Here is a 26,095-nt window from a genome sequence, read left to right on the forward strand (position 1 = left end):
CTCGAGCCGTGCGACGCCGGAGGAATGGGCTTCCTTCGGGAAGCAGATGTTGGCGATTCTTGAGTCACAGGGTACTCCACCGTCCGCGCCCCCGAGTGGGGTCGGTCGTGTGAGGTCGAGAGACACCGCTCGCAGGAGTGGTCGGCACGAGTCATGGGAGAGGTCCCGTTCAGACAAGGGGACTCGTTCTCGACGTACCCGTTCCAGGTCCCGGTCCTCGACGCGTTCGAGACCGTGTGCGCCTTTGAGTTCTTCGAAGAAGGCATCGACGTCTGTGGCGTCGAGGGCGTCGACAGGCTTTCTCGAGGCTCTGGCTCCGAGGAAGTCGTCGATGCCGTCGACGCTCAGGTCGTCGAGGGACACGCTCGGGGCTCCGGCCTCGAGGGCTGTGTCGACGCCGCCGATTCTGGAGGCGCTGCATCTGACGTCGATTTCCTCGACGCCGATCCTCTCGGCGCCGATGCCGGTTCTCTCGACGCTGGCGCCGATTCGCTCGACGCCGTCGACGCCTTTCGTGTCGGAGGTACCCCAGGGCACGGGTGGACCCCCTAGGAAGGCTCTGGTTAAGAGCAAGCACTCTCGAGTGCCTTCTTTTCGCCACCTGGACTATGTTTCAGAGGCGGATGAGGATTCTGATGGCCTGGTTCCTGGTCAGGTTCCGGATGACATTGTCTCGGGCCATAGTCAGTTTGACGAGTTGAGACAGTCACTGCATGATGCCAGTGGACTGGACACCTCTCCGGAGGTGGAGTTTTGTAGGCCTGAGCCTGGCTCTCATGCTGATTCCTCATACCGGCGCCTTATGGCTAGGGTTTCTGAGTACTTGGGATGGTCTGCTCCCCCAGGGGAGTTTGTGCAGGATGATCTGACAGACAACCTTGATGTTGGTCCCCCAACTGACCCGGTTCTGCCGTTCCATATAGCTTTACAGAGAAGGGTGGCGGCGGCTTGGACTGCTCCGGAGAGTCTCCCGGCGGTGGGCAGATCCTTGTCGCGAAAATACGGTCCAGCCAGTGGCGACCCCTGCTACTTGACCAGGCGCCCCACTCCGGAGAGTTTGGTGGTGCAGGCGGCCACGGCCCCGGCGAAGCAGGCATCGTACCCTACCATCCCTCCTGATAGGGACGACAAACGTTTTGATGGCTGGGCGAAGAAAGTGTTTTCTTCTGGTGGTATGGCGCTTCAGGCGGCCATCTCCATTTGTGCCTTGTCACGTTTCACGCACACTCTGTGGAACTGTGTTGCGTTAGCGGCTGAACATGTTCCTGAAGGGGATGAACGGGATGGTTTCCTTGCTATGGTCCAGGATGGTAAGGATGCCATGTGTGAGTCCGTTCAGTCGGGTTTGGACTTAGCTGAATGCGTCAGTAGGTCCATGGCGGCGAGCACCGTGATACGCAGGTTTGCGTGGTTGCGGAAGTCGGGGTTTGCGTCTGATGTGCAGTCCCGGCTCCTCAACATGCCCTTTGATGGTGAACACCTTTTTGGCAGCAAGGCTGACGAGAGCCTTGAGAGGTTGCAGACCTCAAAAGCTGCAGCGAAGTCGTTGGGCGCTGCAGTTCGCCAACCTCCGCCTTTTCGTCCTAGGGGATAGCAGTGGAGGGGTGGTTCCTTTCGCTATTACTCCTCCTTCAGTAAAGCGAGAGGAGCTGGCAGTCAAAGAGGCCAACGCAGGGGTACCAGAGGTGGACGACAGGGTACCCGTGGTGCCAAGGCCGCTCGGGCAGTTGCCTCTTTGCCCTCAGGTAACGCCGCAGCCGCTCCCACTCAGTCGTGAGGCCATGTCCCATGGTTCGCCGGTTGGGGGACGGCTGGTGCAGCATCTTGTAGAGTGGCATGCCATTACTTCAGATGTGTGGGTTCTGGAGATCATAACCCACGGCTACTGTCTTCCTTTTCGGCACAGGCCTCGCGACAATCCACCGGGGAACCTCTCTTTGCAGAGTCCGGATCCGCTCCTTGCGCAGGAAATTCAAGCCCTGCTGTAGAAAGGCGCCATAGAACTGGTGCCTGTAGCGGAGAGGAACAAGGGATGGTATTACCCTTATTTTTTGGTTTCGAAGAAAGACGGGGGATTGAGACCCATCATGGACTAGCGCGGTTTGAACAAACTCCTCAGGAAGGACAAGTTTAAGATGGTTACTCTCTCTCAAGTCCTCCAGGCCCTTCAGCTTCAGGACTGGTTGGTGTCACTCGACCTCAAGGATGCTTCCTTCCATGTGCCGATCCATCCCAAGCACTAGAAGTACCTGAGGTTCGCGGTTGGCGACTCGCACTTTCAGTTTCGGGTCCTGCCGTTCGGATTGACCTCCGCCCTGAGGGTTTTCACCAAGCTCATGGTGGTGGTGGCAGCGCATCTCAGGCAAGGGGGGATTCACGTCTACCGCTACCTGGACGATTGGTTGATCAGGGGGAGCTCTCCCGAGCAAGTCCTGGATCATCTACCGATCACCTGTCGCTCCCTTCACAGGCTGGGCTTCTCCCTCAATTTAAAGAAGTCCCATTTGACGCCGACACTGCGGCTCCAGTACATCGGAGCAGTGCTCGACACTTCCCTGGGGCAGTGTTTTCCTCCCCAGGTGAGGGCTCTTCACATTCAGCAGATGGTGCACAAGTTTCAGCATGCCCAGACGCTCCAAGCGTTCGAGTTCTTGAGGTTGCTCGGCCTCATGGCATCCTGCATTCTTCTGGTGCCAGAGGCTCGCCTGCGGATGAGATCTTTGCAGTGGGCACTCAAGACGCAATGGTCGCAGTCCTCTGGCAGGATGTCGGACTCGATTCAGGTGCCGTCCTCGGTCGCCCGGGACCTTCTGTGGTGGGCCGGCGAAGGAACTTGATGAAGGGGGCTCCATTTTGGCTTCCCTGGCCGGAGGTGACGATCGTGACGGATGCATCCCTCACGGGATGGGGAGCTCTTGCCAACGGGCTGACAGTCAGCGGTCGTTGGTCTCCGTCGGAGTCCAGACTCCATATCAATCTGTTGGAGCTGAGGGCCGTCAGGCTAGCCCTGAAGGCTTTTCTGCCGTCTGTGCGAGGGAAGAATGTCCTGATCCTGACGGACAACACAGTGGCCATGCACTACCTCAACAAAAAGGGGGGGGGGGCAGGGTCACTTCTTCTGTGCAGAGAGGCGATGCAGCTCGAGTTCTGGGCCATCCAGCAGGAAGTTTCGATCTCGGCAGTTCATCTGGCCGGAGCCGAAAACGTGACGGCGGACGCTCTGAGCAGGCAGAGCGCGATCTCTCACGAGTGGGAGTTGGCTCAGGAGATTCTCCTGGCGATCTTCGCCCTTTGGGGGACCCCTCAAGTGGATCTCTTCGCCTCCAGTGTCAACCGGAAGTGCGAAAGGTTTTGCTCGCGGGAATTTCCTCCAGAAGGAGCCTTAGGAGACGCGTTCGTGGTGGAGTGGTCATTCCCGCTGCTGTACGCGTTTCCTCCAGTCCCCGTCATCCCGCAAGTGCTGCGGAGGTTACGGAAGTTCGGTTCCCGGATGATCCTCATTGCCCCGGCGTGGGCTCGGAGGACGTGGTACCCGGACCTTCTCGACTTATCCATCTGCCCTCCACGTCATCTTCCCTACCGAGTCGATCTGCTCTCACGGGAGGGGGGTCAGGTTCTCCATCCAGAAGTCAGATCCCTCAACCTTCCCGCTTGGCTTCTGAAAGGTTGAGGTATAAGGATTGGGTCCTCCCTGAGGACGTGATGGAGGTGTTGCTTTCGGCCCGAAGACCGGCAACAAAGTCTCTGTACCGTTGCCCTTGGCGTAAGTTCTGCGACTGGTGCAGGGTTCAGAATGTGGATCCTTTTGCATGTGACATCCCCATGGTTCTGTCCTTTTTACTTTCTTTGGCCCACAGGGGCTTGCAAGTGGGTACCGTTAAGGGTTACCTGGCGGCGCTGTCCATCTTAAGCGCTCGTCTGAAGAGTGTTCTTACTTTAAAATCCCTTTGATTTCACAGTTCCTGAAAGGGCTCACTAATGTGTTCCCTCCGTCACCTTTCCTGGTGCCCGGTTGGGATTTAAACCTGGTTCTTAAGTTTCTTAGGGGTGCTCCGTTTGAGCCTTTACATTCTTGCCCTTTGAGGCTGTTAACTCTGAAAACTGTGTTTTTAGTTGCGGTTACTTCCGCTCGCAGAGTGAGTGAGTTACAGGCACTTTCAGTTCAGCCTCCCTTCACTGTATTTCACAAGGACAGGGTTGTCCTTAGAGTTCGTCCTTCTTTTCTTCCGAAGGTAGTGACGGCATTTCATTTGGCCCAGAAGGTTGTTCTTCCGGCATTCTATCCTCCTCCGCATCCTGGTAAGGAAGAGGAGAGGCTCCATAGGCTTGATCCTAGGAGAGCTTTAAGCTTTTGTGTTTCACGCATGTCCCGGGTCAGAGTGGATGATCAACTCTTTATTGGTTACGCTGGAAAGCGTTTGGGGCAAGCTGTGACGAAACAGACTTTGTCTCGCTGGATTATTTTGGCCATCTCGGATTGCTACCGTTTGGCGGGTAAGGACCCACCGGCTGGCTTGCGGGCCCATTCTACCAGGGGTATGGCTGCGTCTACTGCCCTGCTGAGGGGTGTTCCTATTCGCAACATCTGTGATGCAGCCACCTGGGCTTCAGTACATACATTTGTACGTCACTATTCCCTTGATTCCATCCGAGCACAGGATCTGGCCTTTGGCAAGGCGGTCCTTTGCTCTGCTATTTGATTGGCTATTCTACATTTTGATTCTAAATTCTTTCCCTCCTCCTTGCTTTGGTACTGCTTTGGGAGTCTGTCATAGATATGGAATACGTCGGAGGACCCAATCCCCTCGAAGAACAAGTTACTTTCTTACCTGGTAACGTTCTTTCGATGGGATGGTCCGACGACGTATTCCATATCGCTCCCACCCTGCCTTCCCCGCTACAGAATTTCTTTTGCGATTGCAGCTTACGTTCCGCAAGGCTTTGTGTCTGACTGGTAGTTGACTTATGTCACACGTTCTAGGGGAAAAAACTACAACTGAGGCTATGGGCGTCGTGCGTCCTACTTATCACATCGGATGACGTCGGACGTCGGAGGAGGTCCTCGACGACGGCGTATCGACGTCATCGACGCAGGACGCAGACGCCGAAAAAAGTTTCCGAAGCAGCACAGCTGTGGTGATTACATGTCATAGATATGGAATACGTCGTCGGACCATCCCATCGAAAGAACGTTACCAGGTAAGAAAGTAACTTGTTCTTCTGAATTCCATATTACTCAGAAAATTACCTTGCCTTCATTCTACCCTCATCCCCATCCGGGTAAAGAGGAAAGGCTACACAGGCTGGACCCTAGGCGAGCTCTCAGCTTTTACATCAGCAGAATGGCTAGAATCAGGCAAGCAGACCAGCTGTTAGTAGGATACTCGGGTCACAAGTTGGGACTACCGATAACAAAACAAACCATCTCCAGGTGGATTATTTTGGCCATCCTGGAATGTTATAGACTAGCAGGGAAAGAGCCACCCCAAAACCTCAGGGCTCATTCAAGCAGGGGTATCGCAGCTTCTTCGGCTCTCCAGAGAGGGGTACCGGCCCGGGACATATGTGCGGCTGCCACATGGTCGTCCGCACATACATTCACAAAATTTTACAATCTGGATTCCTCCACTGCTCTAGAGACCAGATTTGGCAAAGCCGTATTACACTCGGTCCATCCCTAAAGGGATATATAACACTATCACTCCCTCCTCCAATTACATACCACTGCTATGGGAGTCTATCAAAGATAAGGAATATGTCGGAGGACACAATCCCTTCGAAGAACAAGTTACTTTCTTACCTGGTAACGTTCTTTCGATGGGATGTTCCTCCGACGTATTCCTTATCGCCCCTCCCATCCATCCCCGCAGTGATAACTTCCCTTGTGGTTGCAGCTTTCGCTCCTTCAAGGTTACTAACCAATTCAGGCATGTCTTTCTTATACTACAAAATGGAACTGAGCAACGGACGCAGCGCGTGTCTATTTATGGGCATGGTGACGTCGGCGCCGATACGGTGGCCGTCGAGGGACATCGACTCGGCGGACGTCGACGCGCAGCGCCCTCTACAGAGCAAACATTTCCGAGGCCAGCAAGCTGGAAACGTATATATCAAAGATGAGGAATACGTCGGAGGAACATCCCGTCGAAAGAACGTTACCAGGTAAGAAAGTAAATTGTTCATCTAAATCTAAAGATGAGAGCAAGTTACGACCATCAAATAATAACGAAGTCCTAGCGGAGTCTTGTCAAAATAAAAGATGCCTATACTAAAAAAACCTTTTGTCAATCCTTACTGCGAAGTTACTTATAGTGTGGGGTAATGTTCATGAAAAAAGGTTTTCACAAAATGATAAGTCATGATGTTTAGACCTTTGGCCTCCCTCCCCCACGTTTTCAGCACAGGACAAGGCGGTTCACTCGAGCATAGCACACACTCTGCCTTCTTCGGCATGGGGACACAGTTTGATTACCAACATCAGGGCCTTCTGTGCCCAAGTCTCTTATGTTATCAAAGTCACTTAATTCAGAGGGCCTTATGTAACAACAACAGTTATTTTCCAAATACACAATCGGGTAAGTCACTCTTAACCCTGGATCCCCCTCAGCCGGGCTCAGATCGTCCTTGCCAATGCTTAAAAAATATCTTCTCTCGGGTGACTTGCGGTTCTCCTGAGATCCCCCACTTCTGGGCTAGGATCCCTTTTATACAATTAGTCTCCCTCAGCTGGGCTCAGACCAATTTCAGTTCGTATTAGCTATCGAAGATTTTCGAATGTGCGCAGGGTTTGGCTTGACCCGTTGCAGGACCACTTCGATTTCACAGTTAAACAATTTTTACACGCTCAATTGGATACCAAACAGACCTTCGAATGAGCACTCACGTGGTGCCGGACCACACTGTATATGGCATCTGCCTTGGTTTCAAAAGTTCAGTCACTCCATGGATATTCAATTATATTTGCGTTGCTTATCACATACGCCTTACACTCTTTTCTTTGCAGATTTCTTCATACAATGTTGCCACTTGCAAGCTTGGTTCTAATACAGAACGGTCTGCCATCAGTCTCCCCGACTCACCGGCTGTGCTGACTTTACTGGAGAGGCTTTGTCGGAGCCAAGGACAGTACCACAGCCATCAATGGGGGAGAGCCCCGGGTACCTTCCACGCACAATGCACCTTCCTTCAGCTTTCATTCCCGGTCTTATATTTCTTATTCTCGAGGGCTCGTGAAAGTAGTGGTTTTCTTCCTCTGAAAAGGCCAAGGGCAATGCCCTCCTTGCAACCCTTTCTGTCTTTGTCCTCGTATTAAACTGCCATCTCTGAACTGCTGCGTCCTCGTGTGTTTTGCCTTGCTCAACATGTACTTTCGTGCTCCGCCTTTTATCCGTGTGGGGAAGTGTGATGGAAGTCAGGTGTGTGTGATTATCACTAATTGCTTGACTCTGTCTGACCATTGTGTTTGGATCTGTCCGGTATAGGGCTCCAGTGTTGGTCTGTTTTCTTTCACAGTGAGCTGTCTGTGAAAAGGTGTTAGTGTCGGGAAATGGGGGTATGTATCCTACCTGGTAGGGGAAAAAGTGTTATTGGGAAGCGGATACCGAGTCATTCCACTCCCTGAGTACCCCTTATCCAGGTGATCCTCCCACACTCGTCCGCCCCCAAGAACTGTATCCAAAAGCGATGGCCGTGTCCTGACCACCTGGATGACAGATCCCCAGGGATTGGCGGGTGAGACACCTTCAGGTTTCTCACAGGGGGAGGGAGGCATACCCCGGCTGTTGTGAATTGTAATAAGAAGCCTGAGAAAGGCTAGGAGAAGGGAGGCATTCCCCCATGTGTTGTGAAAGTAAAAGCCAAGAGTTTGAGAAAAAGATCCCAGGGAGTGAAGTGAGTCAAGGAGATGGGAATTATCACAGTATCAGACACCTGGAGAAGGGAAGCATTCTCCAGCAACCCAATAGTGAAGAAGCAACAATGGGCAATGAGGAATGTTTGTGTTTGAGCTTGAACTTTAACCTTTTAAGTTGAACTGAGAACTTTACTGCTTGTTTGATATTTCAACCTGGGACTTTGTTTTGTACCTTGGAAATTGATTGAGACCTTAGAAAAGAAGCCATTCCCTGAGGTAAAGGTCCCACCTACAACTGTGATCCATTGTCCAGAAGAAGTGAGTCATGCTTCTGGACGAAGAAGATCCACATCTCTTTAGTTTAGTTACAAGTATAAGGGACAGAAGTAGGGTTTTGACTCAGTACGGTGGACTCTTGATATAGACATCCTTACTGAATACTTAAGTATTTTAGTTGAGGTAAGTAAACCCCTCTTGAGAGTTAGGGAGAGGTAGGTTTTCTCTTTATTTTCTAATATAAAGGTTTATGCCAGCGACCTGTTGATCAGTCGCCACCTTCTGCACCCTTACAGGTTTTAGATCCTCCTGTTGAAGTAGCTGAGCTTCTACAATTCTCCCTGTTCATAGCTTGGCTCCCAAGAATTCAGCATTCTACCCCAAAGTAACGTTGCAGGAGTTCTGCAGCAGGAGCCATGCAAAGAAAAATGCTCAAATGTCTAAATAGTTTACGTCAACCAACATTACATCACTTTTCAAATAAGCAGGCCTGGGCAACTAGATTGCATCTGTGTCTGGCTGGGGCTGCAATATTACCAAATGTATTGTAAAATGCCCTGCTGCCTTATTTTATTATCAACATTGCTTACTGTGTTTTTACTAAAAAATGTCTCATGAAAAGAAGTACTTTCTTAATTTTTCTAAACATTACATTTTTTGGGGATGAATTGATGACCTTCCTCTCCTTCTTACCCCCCTGTGCTTACATTTGACCAATGGCTTACTTAATTCATTTTTGTTTCCAGATGATGATGGGTCGGACGAAGAGGCTGCAAAGAAAACCAACAAATGTACACTGGTGTGGGAGGTAGGTGGTTAATTGTTCTCCGTATTTCTCTCAAAGGATGGCTGTTGAGAAAGATTTTCTTTTTGCTGCTTTACTCCCTTAGACTTCTATCAGTCACCCTTCTTTTTGCTTTCTTTTGAACCCTGTCCTTGCTTTTGGATGCAAGTAAAGCTGCCTTCTTTACTTCCTTTGCCTGTTTGCTCATTGTAATGGATTCCTTCCTCCCACAGATTCCTCATTGCTGACAACCCTGTCCAAAGCGCAGCAGCTCTTTGGAAACTTTGCTGCCGCCATGGTACGCAGAGTGGCTCTGCGTCGGCTCCATCCAACGCCTGTACACGCTCCGCGCAGGACATGACATCAGGGCAATTCTATATTGAGGCACTGTGATCTTGATTCCTTATTCCGCCCTGTTCTTTGTTTGCTTCTGGAACACGCTCTTCAAGTTTTTCTAATTAGTCATTGCCATGCCCAACCCTGCGAAGGCCTCAGGGTTCAAACTGTGAGCGGACTGTGCCTGGCAGATGTCTGTTTAAGATCTGCCCCAGATTTGTTTGTACTGCTTGGGTGAGGAACGCGACACCTAGGATTGCGAGTTGTTTCAATCCATGCACCATAAGACCCTCCGGGAACGGGCAGCAACACTTTTTACCTTCTCCCACAAGGTGAAGGGTAATCACGCACAGTCTCGTTTGAGTGTTGGTCCAAGGAGAGGTCCCCTCCACATAAGGAAAAGGAATAAGTGAAGAAAAAGCACAGTAAGAGATCCCACTCTGAGTGGATCCTCGTACCAGCATTCTTACTCCTCTTCCAAGAAGTAAGTGTCACCGTTCCAGAGGTTCTCCGGAGAAAGGTCGCTTTTCCCACCCAATCCTCCACCCCAGAAGAATGAGAACAATTTCACCAAAAGATGCTTGACATCTTCGCCAAGACGCCGGCAGCTTTGGCGTCTGCGCCTTCTGCGCCAGTGCCTACGGGGTCCCAGCAAGTCTTGCACGACGCGCTGAGTATCCGCTGTGGCTTGTTCCTGCACCCTCTCAGGATCGGGTCTGGCCATAAATAGGGAAGCGCTTCCCCTCTGCCCGACTACGCCTTCATGCAAAGGGATCTCTGCGCCAGCCCTTACTTCATCCTCGATGCCAGTTGGCTGCATGGGCGCAGTATAACCTCTGCAGTATGCTCGCTCCTCTTCCGATTAAGCCCTATATGGCGAAGATGTGGTATAAATATGCCGCAGAGACAGATCACGTTCCCTTTTGTTTTGAACCCCTTGTCTCCAGGGAGCAGAGAGACTTTCTCAATTCTATGAAGAGGGGGACGTTGTCCAGGTGCTGGACTCAGACCTTCAATAACCCAGTGTCCTAGACACATCTATTGAGCTGAATGTTCTCCCAGCCTTTAACCCTGGTAAACATTGGGCCTCCTTTCAGAGGTTGATGGCGAATGTGGCCGATAACCTAGGGGCTCTCAGCGGCATCCAGACCAAAAATGAAATTCAAATTGACGGACATTCTGGACAAGGGTCCCAGGAATGAAACACTACTGCCCTTCAATGTGGCTATAGAAGCCCTCCGTAATGGAGATATAGGGAAAGCTGTCTTGGACTTCGGCAGTTGGCAGGGAGGAGGCCATGGAACATCGGTTTTTCTCTCCACTCGTGCCTCCCCATGTGGTACAGACCTGACAAGGAAAGAAAGAGACTGGACACTTGGGGGAAGTGGAAGTAGGTTTTTACGGTGGGGAGCCAGGCCCTTCATGCCATGAACGCTTGGGGTTGAGGAACAGGGTCTTGTCTATGATGACAGGCTGCAGTAAAGCTTCTTGACAGAGTTTGCAGTCTGGGATGGACACGGCTGAATGCGTGGGGTGGTCTATGTCCACGAGTGCAGTGCAGAGGCGCCACTCATGAATGAGGATGTCTGGATTTGTGCATGCTGTCCAGGCCAAGCTCCAGGACATCCCCTTTGATGACCAAAATCATTTGGGTGCAAAAGCGGAAAACGTCCTACAGAACTTTCAGGCAAGAGGCCGTGTGTTTCTTCGCCCAGGCTCCTATGCCCCAAGGGGTCGTGCCCAGGCTAACCCAGGAAGACTCTGATGAGGAGCGGCGGCATCCACCATCCCTTCCGCGCCTCAAGGGGGTCAAACCTCTGAGGTTTTATGTCATAGTTTCCTGGTTTGGGAGAAGGGTACAGGTGATGGCTTACCTTCAGTGCGGAACGGGTCAAGATTACATCCGATACTTGGGCCTTGCAGGTCACACAACAGGGTTACTGTCTCCCTTTCGTACAGCACTGGCCCCTTGCCTCAGAATCCCATCCTCTTGGAGGAGGTATGTCCAGTTCTATCGAAGAATGCAATACAATTGAAACGAGGGGTACTCCACCTATATTCTGGTGCAGAAGGATGGGCCTTGCGTCCCATTCTGGAATTGAGGATTTTGAATTTGTTCCTGCGAAAGGACAAGTTCACTGTGGTTACATTAGCTCAGATCCTGCAAGCCCTCGATCTACAGGGATAGACCTTCAGGATTCCTGCTACCACGTGCCGATTCGTTGGAAACACAGGAAGTAGCTAGAGTTTGTGGTGGTCAGTTCAAAGTCCTGCTTGTTAAGACAGTTTTTCTAAAGTCCAACTAAGGGTTTCATAAAACTATATCTGAGGCAGTACGAAACACCACTCTTGGTATAAGGCTGTACCACCCGTGAACATTGGGTAGCGTAGACTGAGCAGCCAGGCTTATCTTGGGAGGGAGAGAGGGCTATACCGTTATACTACTTCTATTATAGGAATAGACTGGTTAACCAATAATACTTAAGTATAGAATACAGTTCTAAGGCAAGAATTATTTGCTAGGTAGAATTTTCACTTCTTGTACCAATTCCCCTCAACCTGAGAGCCCCAGCACTTTTGCTGGACTTCTGGGATTTTTTGCTTTATTCTCCTGAGTGAGTGGAACTACCACTCTTTTCTTCTAAGATGGGAACCCTATTTTCTGCTACTGTATTCTGTTTTTACTTTTAATGGAGTCATGCTTTCTCCCATGTTCATGTATTTCACTAAAGGCATCTGTAATACATTGTTGCAGCACACAGCACCCTTTGTGCAGTGTTGATGGGGAGCCCTTTGGGCGTCCCTTTCTGTCTTTATTACGTTTCCATTAGAGCTACTATTATTAAGGATAGTCCGGTACCTCTATCTTACCTTTCTTTTTGTGGGATCAGCATACACCACCTTATGTGGAGTGCTGAGGGGGCTACATTGTAACTCTTTTCCCACTGCTCCTGTAACCTATGTAGTTATACCTTAGAGACCCCAACCTCTTTTTCTGGACTCAAGTGTTTTTCTCACTCACGTGTTTTCCTGGCTGATTTTCTATGTTCCTTAATGTTTTATGGAGTCTGGTAAACTCCATAGGCATCTGCTTTTGTATTGTTACACATGGCACCTTTGTGCAGTGCCACTGAGAAGTCCCTTGGAGTTCTCTCAATGTTTAACTACATTTTCTTGGATGAACTACTGTTCCCAAGAATGGTAAGAAGACCCCCGTTTTACCTTTACTTTATAATTCCTTTAACTCATTCCTCATGTAACATTTTGTTACACTAACTCACTTAAATGGCTGGTGGCAGTGGTTTCTTTTTTACTACCTAGTGACATGTATCTGGAGGCTGATACCTCCGCTGCAATGCTGCACACAAGGGTGACCATTTGCCCAAAATGGACCCTATCTTCTTTTTTGCCATTTCTTGTTAGTTTGTTTCTTCTAGGTTTTTACTCTGTTGTTGCATCAGGTTTGAGCCCTTTGTGAAGCCTGACAAGGCTCCAGTGTGTCTTGCCGGCTGGCTGTCCTGAAATGACAGCCACTCTGCTGTGTGATTGACAGCCTAGGGCTGTGAATTAATAGGAACTGGCATAAAAAGTGAGGTTTTTGGGACTAAGGGCAAAGTCGACCACTGGAGGATAGAATCCGAAGCAGAGGATGAACGAAGACACCAGCAGCACCCTCATGGAGCGCAAAGTGCCTGGTGAAACCCTGCAGCTGTGCTGACCCTGTTTTCTAATCTACAGGGAATATCCGCAAAGGACGGCTTCCTCTCTTAGGCTGGTGGGACCAACTAGCTTCGAGACGAGCTCTATTTTGGTGCAACCTCTGCCTTGCTGCGACTTTCCAAGGCTGCAGAAGCCCAGTACCCGGCGTACCTCAACCACTTTTTAGTGCATTGTCGTCCGAATCCGTCCGGATCTTCGTAGGCATCCATACGACCCTACAGAAGCAAGAAATCTGCATCCAGAGTCCCTTCACCAGAGTCCAGGAACAAGGAAATCCTAACCATAGCTTTTCGTTCTTCATTGGCGCTGAGGAAAAAGGTGCCAAAACCACAAAGAGCCGCTGAATCGACAGAAATCCATTGCTGCCGAGTCCCACTCTCGAGTGCTACCGCAGGAGCCCGCCAGACGCCCTCCCTTTCGTCACCATGACCATGGACCTGTAGCAAGGGTCTACTGCATTGCATTGTGAAGGCAACCAACTGGAACAACTTCTTCCTTTCACAGGTACTGTTGGGCTTGGGGTTTATCATTTTGCCATTTGGGGTGCCATTTGACCTTCACTTACCTGCATTGGCCTTATAGCTTGTGCTTTCTAAAGGTGACTCCTCTTGCGTTTCTGTGATTTCTCTTTTGAACACTGACTATTTAAGAACGTTTTCCTAAGAGCATCATAACTTTGACTTTATCCATTAACTTTGCCTGTCCTGGCTCCCCAAAGACCTCGTTGTGAACCTGTTGGCTATGGCAGTGCTTGTTCCCTTACATGTCTTAAATGTTGGACACTTTAATGCTGGGATAGATGACGGCCTGCATCCCTTTGGGAGAATCTAACTGTTCTTATAATGTATGGGACTCTTATGATCTAACGCTAACCTTTCTCAGGAAGGAAACTCAATATTGCAAAGGTGATACTATATAAATGTTATACTGACCTCAAATGATGTCACCTCTGGGTGCTGGAACCATATGTAACATATGAATGAATTACTCGCCCGCTTTATTGTTCAGTTTTTGAATTGAATTCAAACTTGGAATTAATGTTACAGCTAAGTACTGCTTTTTAAAGAATGCTTTAACCCTTTAAGTGTCATGGGTATTTCTCCCCAGTACCAAGGCCTTTTTTGGTGGTTTCGGTATGTGGCCATTCAATGGCTTGTAACTTTTTTATTACATGATATATCTCGGCCTAATTTGGCTCCTTTTTTTCCCCACGTGTAGGCGGTCGTAACGCCACCCAGGAATCCTAGGTTGCTGTAAGGGGGGGTGAGAGAAAATAAGCAAAAAGGATGAAAATGTTGTTTTTTTTTAAAAAATGCCAATAAAATGATGTACAAAGAAGCCTGTGGTTTTTTTCCTTGTAAGAGCTAGGAACAAATGGTCTGCTGTGCTGAATTCCTCAATTATCTGGCTTTCAAGAACAGGTTGAGTGGAAACGAAAAAAAATTATTTTGATGTGGTTATCAACTGTTTTGTGAGAGGTGGCGATTTTTGCCAATTGGACATGCATGGACGGAATGGAGGAAAAAGGTAGGAAAGCCGAATTGGAGGACAGAGGCATATATTTCTGAAAAGTAGACAAAATTCCAAGTTTAGGAAGGGGTGATTTGCGTAGGTCAGGCAACAACTAGATTGGGGGAAAAGCAGGAAAATTACCGAAAAAAAAGGTATGTGTGGACATGGTTGGCTTGGTACGGCAATGGGTTCTATTAATTATGAGAAAAGCAATGCTCCGCTACCGTTTTCATCGGGACACGTGTGAGGATGCAGGAAGGTAGGACATGTGTTGGCGGTGTGTTTCGGTGGGTGGCCAGAGCGAAATGTCTGAGAATTGTCTTTATTTCCAGCCAATTTCAGAGACCTTTCTCTTTGTCCACTCACCAAAACATGTCACCAACAGATGTCATACCTTCTCGCGTTCCCCCAGGTGTCCCGACGAAAACGGTACCTCACGTGTGGGTGCACCTACCGGAGGTGCAAAAGGAAAAGGGTAACCCGCTGGTAACCCCAAGCCTTTCGGCATAGCCCATTTTGTTCATGTGGGCAACCTACAGATTTGGGCCTAGGGTGTCGAAGCCAGCAAGGAAAACAGGGCACCCATGCATTTCCCAAAAGAGGACACCCGTGGGAATCCACAGAGGTCTGCCTTGCGCAAATTGCCCCAGTTTTTATTAGCCACGATCCCCGACAAAGTGTGATAATTGGTGGGGAAAAAACACAATGTTCACTTTGTCTGGGGTTCTGGGTAATAAATTCTAGGCCGCTTTATGCAAGTCAGACCTCTGCATTCCCACGGGTGTCCTCTTTTGGGAAATGAATGGGGTTCCCTGTTTTCCTTGCTGGATTCGACACCCTAGGCCCAAATCTGTAGGTTGCCCACACATGTGAGGTACCGTTTTCGTCGGGACACCTGTGGGAACACAAGAAGGTATGACATCTGTTGTTGGCGACGCATTTCGGTGAGTGGACACAGGGAAATGTCTCTGAAATTGGCTGGAAATGAAGACAATTCTCGAGACATTTCTCTCTGGCCACCCACCGAAACACACCGCCAACACATGGCCTTCCTTCCTGCGTCCCACACATGTCCCAATGAGAGGCAGACCTCTTGTGTGCAGGAGTCGTACCTGAGTGAGAATGGGTACATCATTTGTATAGTAACTTCTCTGTAGTGCGCTCAGGAAACAGTAAAGTACTGGTAGTAAGCCATTTCACATGCACCTTTCCTCACACTTCCCATACATACCACTGACACTGCAGCCACAGTTTCTCCCACCACAATAGCCCTCCACCCCCACATTACCAAGAAATATATGTAGTACTCGCATACGTCAGCAAAAGCTTTTCAGTAGCCGCAACTGCAAAGGAAACATAAAAGAATTACATTCAGTGCTTTGCCTAACAATAACACATCCAAACTGTCTGGCAGATATCTGTACATTTTTTCAGCTCCTTCCACCACATACATGACACTTCTCAGTCATCTACCACCACGGAGGCTGGACTGCACAATGATAGGAAATTGGAATAAGACCCATGAGCGTATGGCAAACCGCAGCACAAAAAAAAACATTGCATAGATGGCTAAGTGGCAAACTTCCCTCCCAGGGAAACAGCACTGTTCAGCTGCACTGGGGGGCTTTTTGTGCGCTACCACGGCAAGTGTGTTCCTGGCCACCCCAATACCTCCCCAGAGCACCCACTTCCCTTCACAACACCAACACTACAGGCCCAGTTCCTACCCATCCCAATAACAATGTGCCCTCCACCCACTATACAATGTTGAAATAACCAAAATTTCATACGTACATAACAAGGGAGAAGCTTGAACTGCTCAAGACCTGTAAAGGGAAAAACAAAACATAAATTATGTGTAAGCCCACCCAAATACCAAACCACCCATACTGGCCTCCCGCCTCCCCCTATTGCATTGGCCAGTACGTTTTGGGCAACCCGGCGCCAGATTGGCACACCAATGTGCGCCTCTGTGCCAAGGAAGGTATAGTTAAAAAAAGAAAATAATTCAAAACGGCAGGCTGCCCTTTAGCGGGGGCGGAGGGGCCCCCTACACCGCTTTGGAATTTTCTAATGTGAAGGGGGTGCACCTCTGAAGGGGGTGCACCTCTCCACCCCCACCCCAATTGGAGGGCCGGCTCATCTCATGTAGCCCTCCCCATGGGCAGATAAGGGGGGGGGGGGGCTGTCCTACACTCCCCTGGGCTCAGGCGTCCATTCCTAGGAACAGATGTCTCAAGGAGGGCTGCATGACATGGCACCCACTCCATTGTGGGTGGCGGGGTAGAGGGGTCAACGCCCCATCCCATTAGAAAATTCCCCGACCCTTTGGGGTGCCCCACAGCCCCCCCTAAAAAGCGTTCCACCATTTACACTTTTTTCCTTTGGTAACCCAAACCTTACTGCCCCACCCACTGCGGGCCTCCCACCATTTTTGGGGCCCTCTCCTCCCTCACCCCAAATGGGTGGCAGGGGCACCTCATGCAGGCCTCCCTGGGCCTCCTACAAACGGCTACGTGAGGTACACCCCCCTCCATTTGGGGTGGGTGGAGAGGGCCCCCGAAAATGGTGGTACAGGCCCCCCAGTGGGTGGGGCAGAAAGGTTTGGGCCCCCCGGCGCCAGATTGGCACACCAATGTGACCCACTGCGCCAAGGCAAGTTTCGTAAAGAAAGACTAAAAATGGAATAGATACACTACACTTTAGGGTGGGCTAAGGGGGCACCCTAAACCGCCAGGTAATTTTCTAATGTAATGGGGGGTGACCCTCTACCCCCCACATCAAATGCAGGGAGGGGACATCTCATTCAGCCCTCCCTGGGGGCAGCTAAGCGGGGGGTATCTAATGCAGCCCTCCTTGGGGTCAGATGCCCCTTCCTAGGAGCAGATATCTGCCCCCAGGGAAGGCTACAAGGGGTGCCCCCATTTCCCCTTGGGGTGAGTGAGAGAGGGCTACCCCCATCTGTAAAATAAATCCCTGGTGGCTAGTGCCCCCCCACTCCCACCCAAAACTCCCTTTTTGTTTTTTTTGTTTTTGTTTTTTTCTTTTTTGCCCCCTTCCCTGGAGGCATATGATCAGCCATCTGCCCCCAGTGGGGCCTAACTTGCAAGTCCCATCCTTTGGGGGGGCCTGCACCCTTATTCCTAGTGGCCCTCCTCACCCCTCCAATTGGATGGGGGGGCCACCTCATGTACACCTAAATCTGCCCCCAGGGAGGGCTACAAGGGGTGCCCCCCCTTGCCACTTGGTGTGGGAGGGGGGGGGGGGCAAAAGAATCCCTGGAGTCTAGGGCCCCCACCCCCCATCCCAGTTGATTTAGTATTTCTTTATTTTTTTTTTTATTGTACCTCCTTCCCTGGGTGCAGATGATCAGCCATCTGCCCCCAGGGTTCAGCACATATGTGCCCCCATGCTTTGGATGCCGGGGGGAAGAGGGCTGCTTACTGTAAGCAGCCCACCTTCCCCCATGTCACAAACGTTTCCGTGTTGGTCCAGTGGGCATTGTTGCCCGCACATCCTGCGCCCAGGCAGCAATGGTGTCACACAGGGTGTCGTTGGACAGGGGAGAATCTCCCCTTTCCAACGACGCCTCCCTCGATCTCTGGCTTGAAATACAGCCGAAGATGGAGGGGGAGAAAGGTAGAGACTCGCCTTCTGTTTTCACTGCAGCAGCACGAAATGGCTGCTGCAGTGAAAATTACTTTGCAGGGATCACACAAAACAAGGTACCAAAAAGGACGAGCTATCTCGTCCTTGACACTGCGTATGCAATTCCAAGGACGAGATACCTCGCCCTTGGCACTTAAGGGGTTAAATATCTTTGTATAAATAAATAATGTATATCTTTAGGTGTTTACTTGTATACCTGTATTTACTGGTTTCATTGCATGACTCTACAGCTCACATTACCCCTCTTAAGATAAGGCTAGCTGCTCAGTCACACTACCAACTTGTTTAGTACAGGCCTATATTAAAGGGTGGGTCTAATACCAATGAGAAGTCTTGTGTAGTCCCACACCAGTTGGACTGCACTAATTCTTAACTAACTGACAGACAAACCTAAATGGCTGGTGGCAGTGGATATCTTTTTACCATTTTTGTTTTAGTTACTTGCAGGCTGTTTACACAGCTGCAGTACAGCACGCATGGGTGACAATTTTCCCAAAATGTCCTAGTCTTCTTTTATCGCCATTTTTAGTGTGGATCTCCTTTGTTGGCCCCTCTTCTACCGTTGTGGGTGGGGTTGGGTCCTCTTTGAGTTTTGCCTTTGCAAGATCCCTTTGTGAAGCCGACCTAGGCGCCAGTTTGTCTGCTGAGTCAGGAAGTGAGGAAGGAGCCTGAAACTTCCACAGCCTTTGTCTTCGGGTATTCCCTTTAACCATAGAGACTCCCAGCTCTTTTGCTGGACTCGGGGCTTTTTTATTGTAAATGCTGAGGGACTGGGACTTTTTTCCCACTCTGTGTTCTGACTAGGATTTTTGTGTTTCTTACTGTTTAATGGAATCTGGCAAACTCCAGAGGCATCTGTTTTTTGCATTGTGACAATGAACACCTTTTGTGCAGTGCCACTGGGAAGTCCCTTGGACTTCTCTTAATGTTTAACTACTTTTTCTTGGATGAAATACAGTTCCCAAGAATAGTAAGATGACCCCTGTCTTACTTACCTTGACCTTTGTGGGTCCAGCACACACCACCCTATGTGGAGTGCTGGGGTGTTGCATAGTAACTCGTTATCCCACTCCTCATGTAACATTCTGTTACTCTAACTCACTTGAATGGCTGGTGGCAGTGTTTTCTTTTTTACTCCCTTGTGCCGTGTATCGGCTGTCCGAATTCTCATCTGCAGTACAGGACCCAAGGGTGACCATTTTCCCCAAATGCGCATCCTTTTATTCTTTTTTTTTTTTTTTATTTTATTTATTTATTTGCCTTTTCTTTTCAGTTCGTTTTTTCTGGGCTTTTACTCAGTTTGAATCGGGTTTGAGTCCTTTGTGTATTTTGCCTTTGGCCCGCAAGGCTCCAGTGTGTCTGGAAAGTGAGGGAGGATCCCAAAATGTTCCTGTCCTTAGTCTCTAGGTGTGCCTGGAGGGCAGCTATCCTGCTTGGGTGATTCACAGCCTAGGGCTGTAAATGAATGGGAACTTGCTTAAAAAGCAAGTTTTTTGGGAAGTCGACCACTGGAGGACAACATCTGACGAAGACGTGAAGGGACGTCGGCAGCGCACTGCAGGAGTGCAAAGTGCCCAGTGAAGCCCTGCAGCTGTGCTTATCCTGTTTTTGTTTCGACTGGGAAGACCTGCACAGGACGACATCCTCCCTTGGGCTTGTTGGACCAACTAGCCTAAAGACGAGCTTCATTTTGCTGCAACCCCCGACTTGCTGTGACTTACAAATGCTGCAGAATCCCAATACCTTGGGACCCCTGACAATCATAGAGTGCAGTATCTTCCGAAGTACGAATCCGGCCAAAACTTTGTGGGCATCCAGGGGACGCTAAAGAAGCAGGAAATCTACATCCATAGTCCCCTCACCAGAGTCCAGGACGAAGGGATCAAGTATCTTCTAACCAGAGTTTTGTTCTTCTTTGGCTCTGAGAAAAAGGCACCAACACCACAAAGAGCTGCTGAATCCAAGAGAATCCATTTCTGCTGAGTCCCTGTGTCAAGTGCTGCCGCAGGAACTGCCAGACGTCCTCCCTTTCCTCACCATGACCAATAACCAGGAACAAGTGTCTGCTGCACTGCAACCAGAAGGCATCCAGCTGGAACAGATTCTTCAGTTCACAGGAACTGTAGGGCTTGGGGTACATCAACCTTATGCCATTTGTCGTGCTTCCTACCTTAGGGAGTGCTATTTTACCCTCCTTTAGAGTTTACCTCCACTCTCTTGCACTGGCCTTTCAGCTTGTGCTTCTTCAAGGTGGACTCCCCTTGAGTTGCTGTGATTTTTTTTTTATTTGAACTACTGACAAAATACATGTTCTAAGAAGAGAGCATCAGAACTTTGAACTGCCCAATTGACTTTGGCAGTGCTTGTTCCCTTACAGGTTTTACTTGTTCAACACTATTATTGCTGGGATAAAAGACTGCCTGTATCCCTCTCGGAGAATCTAACTGTTTTTGTAGAATACCAGTATGCGCTAATCTTACTATAACCTTTCCCTCCTTTTTATAACTCAATACTGCAAAGGTGATACAAAAAAGTGTTATTACTGACCTCAATTGACATCACTCAATGTGCTGGAAATGTAGAACATATGAAAAATGACTCGCCTGCTTTATTCTCTTTTTTTAATTGAATCCTAACTTGGTATTAATGTTACTATTAGTTGCTGCTTTGTAAAGAATGCTTTAAATATATTTGTGTATATATAAATACATTTCTCTTAAGTCTTGGCTCACTCCTTCCCAACTGTTTGGGAACGCCTGCATTCGCAGGTGGGCCAGAAAAGCTGGCTGTAAAAGATAGCTGTCACTTTAAGAACTTTTGAAGGGGTAGAGCCTACATCACGCGTACGTCCCTCCGCACGCCGGGCCCACACCTTAACCCTATGCCACCAAGGTTCCACGCCCAGTTCCTGTTTTTCTGCCTACTGGATGGGTTTGAAATATGCTGCACTGCCACTACCTCCTTTTCGGGGCATTACTTTTGCTGTCGTCCCTCTTTTTCTAGCGATTGGTTCTTCACTTTTATTTTTTCAATTTGTGTGCCCTCTAAGCATTCTGTATGTGACAGGATTCAAGCAGTGCATCAGTTGCCAGAAGTATTTGTCTGTGGCCGACCCCATCATACCTGCGTCCGCCGATTGGGTATACATCACCCAGTGAGTACCTGTGTATTTTGCTGTGGGATTCACCCAAGGTCTCTGCTGACTCGTCTTCTCTCCATGTCCCAGTTGGGACCTGTACCAAAGACGACCGAAGACTTTGTTCGGAACAGGAGGGATGCTGTACCTTCAGGTGAGGTATGGGTTTCGGTACCGGCCTTCGGTACCCAAGGTAAAATGACCTCCTCAGTTCCAGGGTCTTCACAGGACTGTTCAGGGGGAAACCCCCAGGCGTGTTCACCTGAGAGTACCTCTGGGCGGGAAAGCACTAGTACCGCCTGTTGGGAAAGCACTTGTACCGCCTGTTGGGAAAGCACTTGTACCTCCTGTTGGGAAAGCACTAGTACCTCCTGTTGGGAAAGCACTAGTACCTCCTGTTGGGAAAGCACTAGTACCTTCTGTTGGGAAAGGGTCTGAGAAGATCCACTCGGTACCGGAAGAGTTATTTACACCAGACAAAATAACGACCGTACCGGGGAAACCCTCTATAATGCCTCAGTAAACCGAACAGGCAAGGGTTCATGCGAAGAGTTGTTTGACCATTCCCTTGTACCAGATAAGCCAAGTCAGCTACTGCATGTGAAACGTCTGGTAGTTCGGTACCGAAAGACAAAATTCTTTCCTCTACAGCTGCAGTTGAGCCCTTAAGCTCCTCAATACCGAGAAAATAACGCAAGTCCTCTCAAGAGGCATAAACACTCTCACTTGAGATCCAGTCCGGTACCGACTTCTCCCAAAAAGCACAAGCGGAAGAAATTCCTGTGGCATCTGTCTCTGACTCAGTACCAGAGAGTCAGAAAGATAATTCTACCTTAATTCCTGACTCTGAAGACTTTGCTTCCAAATCTTTTACAGTTCCACCGGAAACATTATTCAGCACTCCTGTGAGTTCATTCACCTCACATTTTGCCACAATTTTCTCCTCCGTCTGAGGACAATTTGGATCAACCTACTCGGGTACCAGCACCATCTGGACCACAGCTGGGTTCTACCAATATCCAGGTGCTTAGGCCTGTGGTTTTCAACAACTACAATCCAAACCAGCCGCCTAACAGGGCTGACTCCCCTACTACTCCTTTCAGACTAGAAGAGCCTAAACCTAGCCCTTCTGAAATAGTGAACGGCATCACCAGTACAGTGCTGGAGCCCATGCTTTCTGAGCTCTTCCTAGAAGTTCTTGCTCAGCGCATTAAAGACAAAATGTCACCTACTTTACCTAAGGGATCAGTGCCTACCAATCCTGCTCCTGAGCCAATCACAGTACCAGTGGACAGCGAGGACTCTGCTACTCCGTCCAAGAAACATAGAATTGCCAAAGACTCTGACTCGGATTCGGATGATGACACCACTCAGTCACCATCTAAGGCATTTCGTGACATCTTGACAAAAGCCATGCAGGCACTAGAAATCCCCCATAAGGATAAGCCTGGAACGGCTGGTGTTTTGGGGAAGCTGCCATCTCAGCAGTCAAAAGTACCACTTCCCATGGCATTTTCTGTTCTAGAGCAAGCTCTAGCAAGTTGGGGTAAGCCTCATTCCAATCCACACATCTCCAAAGCTCTAGATAACAAATACAAGGTGCCTAAAGAGAAACTCTACATACTTATGGGCAATCTTCCTGCACAATCAGCAGTAGTTTCTGCTGCACTAGGCACAAAGGGTTAAGGCCCTTCTCCGTCTCCAGCTTCAGTTTTGGACAAAAATGCCAAAGCATGGGAAACTCAAGGTTAGACATCTTACACTAACTCTACCTTACAACTCGGGCAGGTAAACGCTGCTACGGTTTTGGTGGCATGGAATATCCTTAATTGGGAAAATAGAGCAATTTACCGACATGCTCCCTCAGGAGGCCCTAGACAAGTTTTCCTTCTGGATTTCAGAGGATAGAGAAGCGGCTATCCAGAGCATCAAGTTGTTAAAGACATCACTGACGCAATTGCAAGACCAGTCATCTGTGCAGTCTCTATGCGTAGACACGCATATTTGTCAGCCTCTTCCCTTCGCCAAGATATCCAGGAAAAGGTGCTCAACCCTCCATTTGATGGCAAGACAGTGTTCGATCGATCCATGGCTGAGGTCCTCCAAAAATGTAAGGCCAGTGTCACGGCCGCTAAAACACTTAGGGTTGTTTCACTGAAATTGAGCTATCCCCAAAACTTTAAATCATTCAAATCACTTCCTCAAGGAAAAAGTGGTTCAGCCACTCCCGCACAGTCTTATTACTTTTCTAAAAAGAGAAGATATAGACCCAAATCGAAGTCCGGACCTATACCTTCCTCAAATTCTGCACAAGAACAAAAGAACTCTATTTGACTTCCTTCTGGGCATGTACATACCTTCCACTCTTACTATCAAGGAGCGTACATCCCCGGTAGCAGGAAGGCTCTCCAACTTCCTTCCCCTTTGAAAAACCATTACTCAAGAGGAATGGGTCTTGAATATTATTCAGCATGGTTACCAGCTTGCATTTCTGGCCATTCCACCATCCTGTCCTCTGAGGCTCCATAAATCCTCCCTCGGAGCTCCTGGAAGAGATCCAAAAACTCCTTTCCTTGGGAGATATAGAGTTGGTTCCTCGAGAGGAATTGGGTCAGGGATTTTATTTCCGTTGCTTTCTGATCACAAAGAAATCGGGCGTGATCCGTCCAGTTCTGCTCCTTTCAGACCTCAACCAATTTCTGTCAATCAAAACCTTCCACATGGTGACCATTCCTCAGATTCTAGCATCTCTTCATCCAAACGATTGGATGGCATCTCTAGATCTGCAGGATGCTTATTTTCACATCCTCATCTACAAAGATCGGAGTCTGTTTGAGGTTCACCATAGGAAGGTCTCATTACCAGTTCACAGGTCTTCCCTTCAGGCTCCATTCTGCTTCCATGGTTTTCACGAAAGTTCTGGGGCCAGTGGCAGCCTACCCTCGGTCAAGGACAGTACATCTATATCCTTACCTAGACTGACTTCTCAAAGCCCTGTCTATGGAGGAATTGCTTCAAAACATGCTATTTACAAGCCACACTCTTTTCAACCTGGGGTTTTCCATAAATGTGGCAAAATCCAAACTCATTTCAACAAACCATTGTAAAGTTTAATACCCGCCAACATTTTTTTTGAGAAACAGGTTAGAGGTCAATTCTCGTGGTAACCGTCTCTGCTGGACTCCAAAGACAATTCTCAGATATAATGCTCTCTTGAGGACCCAATTGGCGGCTAGAGGAGGAGTTAGGGTACAAGATATTATAGCTGAAGTTTTCTGCCGAGTTGCATCTGAGGTAGTAACATGTAAGAAAGGGGTGTATAAGAAGGTACTGCGTTTGATACACCGGTTTGACCCCTTTATTGCTAGGAAGAAGAAAGAGAAGAAATCGGTTAATAGGAAATTAGGGAAAAACCTTAAAGGATTCCCGACAATTCTAAAAGAGCGTATAACTGCCGTAAGGAATAACTATAAATCTTGGCTCTGTAACCATAGAGAGCCCTTCGAAGATGAGGGGTGGAAACATCTGAACAGATTAATAAGAATAAATGATCCAAAAAAAAGTTCTGGCACTGGTTAGGGAAGGCTCAGGGACTGCCTGGTACGCAGAAGGAGATGGTCACGGCTACCGAGGACAATTGGACAGAGTTCATTAAAAAGTCCTTCCAGGGCCCTGAAAAGGTAGTTCAGGTTACCCACGACCTGCAAAATAGTAAAGTGGGGGATTTCCTGAAAACAATTGACCTAGTGGCGAGAATTAAGAAATTAAAATCTAGTGTCATGGGTCCAGATGGTCTAAATAATCTGACCTTGAAAAGTGACCCTGAGCTATGGGCCAGTATGTTAAGACAGATGTTCCTTCAGATATGCTGCACTAGGGAGATTCCGGAGACCTGGAAAGAGGCCATCTTGATCCCTGTGCTCAAAAAAGGTCTGAGAGACAGGCCGAAAAACTACTGACTCTTAGCAATGCTAGATTATAGCGGGAAGGTATTTGCTAATGTCCTGTTGGAACTACTAACGGATTGGGTAGCCCAAAGGGGGTATTCTCATTTGCCATCAAACAGGTTCAGAAAGGGGTGTTCTACAACTCACCCTATCTGGACCCTCTTAACACCGATATCTGACCTTGATGCCAAACCGGGGTAGGCTCTGTTTGCCTGTTTCGTGGACTACTCGTCCACGTTTGACAGTGTTGACAGAGAAAAATTGTAGTCCATACTAGAAGATTGGGAGATAGATCCTTCCCTCCTGTAGTTCATAACAGCTTTGTATGGTGATACGGCAGTAAGAATCGGGTTGTCTCCGGATGGGGCACTTTCAGACAGTATCCCTACACGGAGGGGCTTGAAACAAGGATGTGCTCTAGCCCCTTTGTTTTTTAACATTTATCTTTCCCTGTTGGCAAGAAGATTGGGGGAAGTGCACAATACCCCACCGCAATATGGCAGCAAGGGATTGACATGTATTTCATACGCAGATGATGTGGTGATTCTCGACAGGACAGTGTGTTTACAACACTAATTTACCGCACTATCTTCCTTCTCAGCAGAGTTGTCACTTAAGCCAAACATCAAAAAAACAAAGATTATGATATTCGGTGGTACAACAGCTGTACACAAACAGTGATTGGTGGTTGGGGGGGAAAAAAGAGTAGGAACCACCAATAGCTATTGCTATTTGGGAATTACCATAACGGCAGAGTTTACAGCGGCTTCTATCGTAGAGGAAGTGACCCAAAAAGCCTGGGAGAAATGGTTAGCTCTAAGGAAAACGATTGATATACAAGGGGAAGCAAAACTTTTAGCATA

General features: G+C 48.8%; 1 protein-coding gene across 2 annotated transcripts in view; it reads left to right on the plus strand.

Moving 5' to 3' along the window:
- PRPF3 (pre-mRNA processing factor 3) overlaps positions 1-26,095 on the plus strand; it is a 1,104,158-nt gene that overhangs the window by 989,612 nt on the left and 88,451 nt on the right. For both annotated transcript variants that reach the window (XM_069649724.1, XM_069649725.1), the window contains exon 16: positions 8,875-8,936. In XM_069649724.1, coding sequence (XP_069505825.1) covers positions 8,875-8,936 — 62 coding nt within the window. The remainder of the gene's footprint in view (positions 1-8,874; positions 8,937-26,095) is intronic.

Source organism: Ambystoma mexicanum, chromosome 1p, assembly GCF_040938575.1.
Source record: "Ambystoma mexicanum isolate Mex_15411 chromosome 1p, UKY_AmexF1_1, whole genome shotgun sequence".
Lineage (NCBI taxonomy): Eukaryota > Metazoa > Chordata > Amphibia > Caudata > Ambystomatidae > Ambystoma > Ambystoma mexicanum.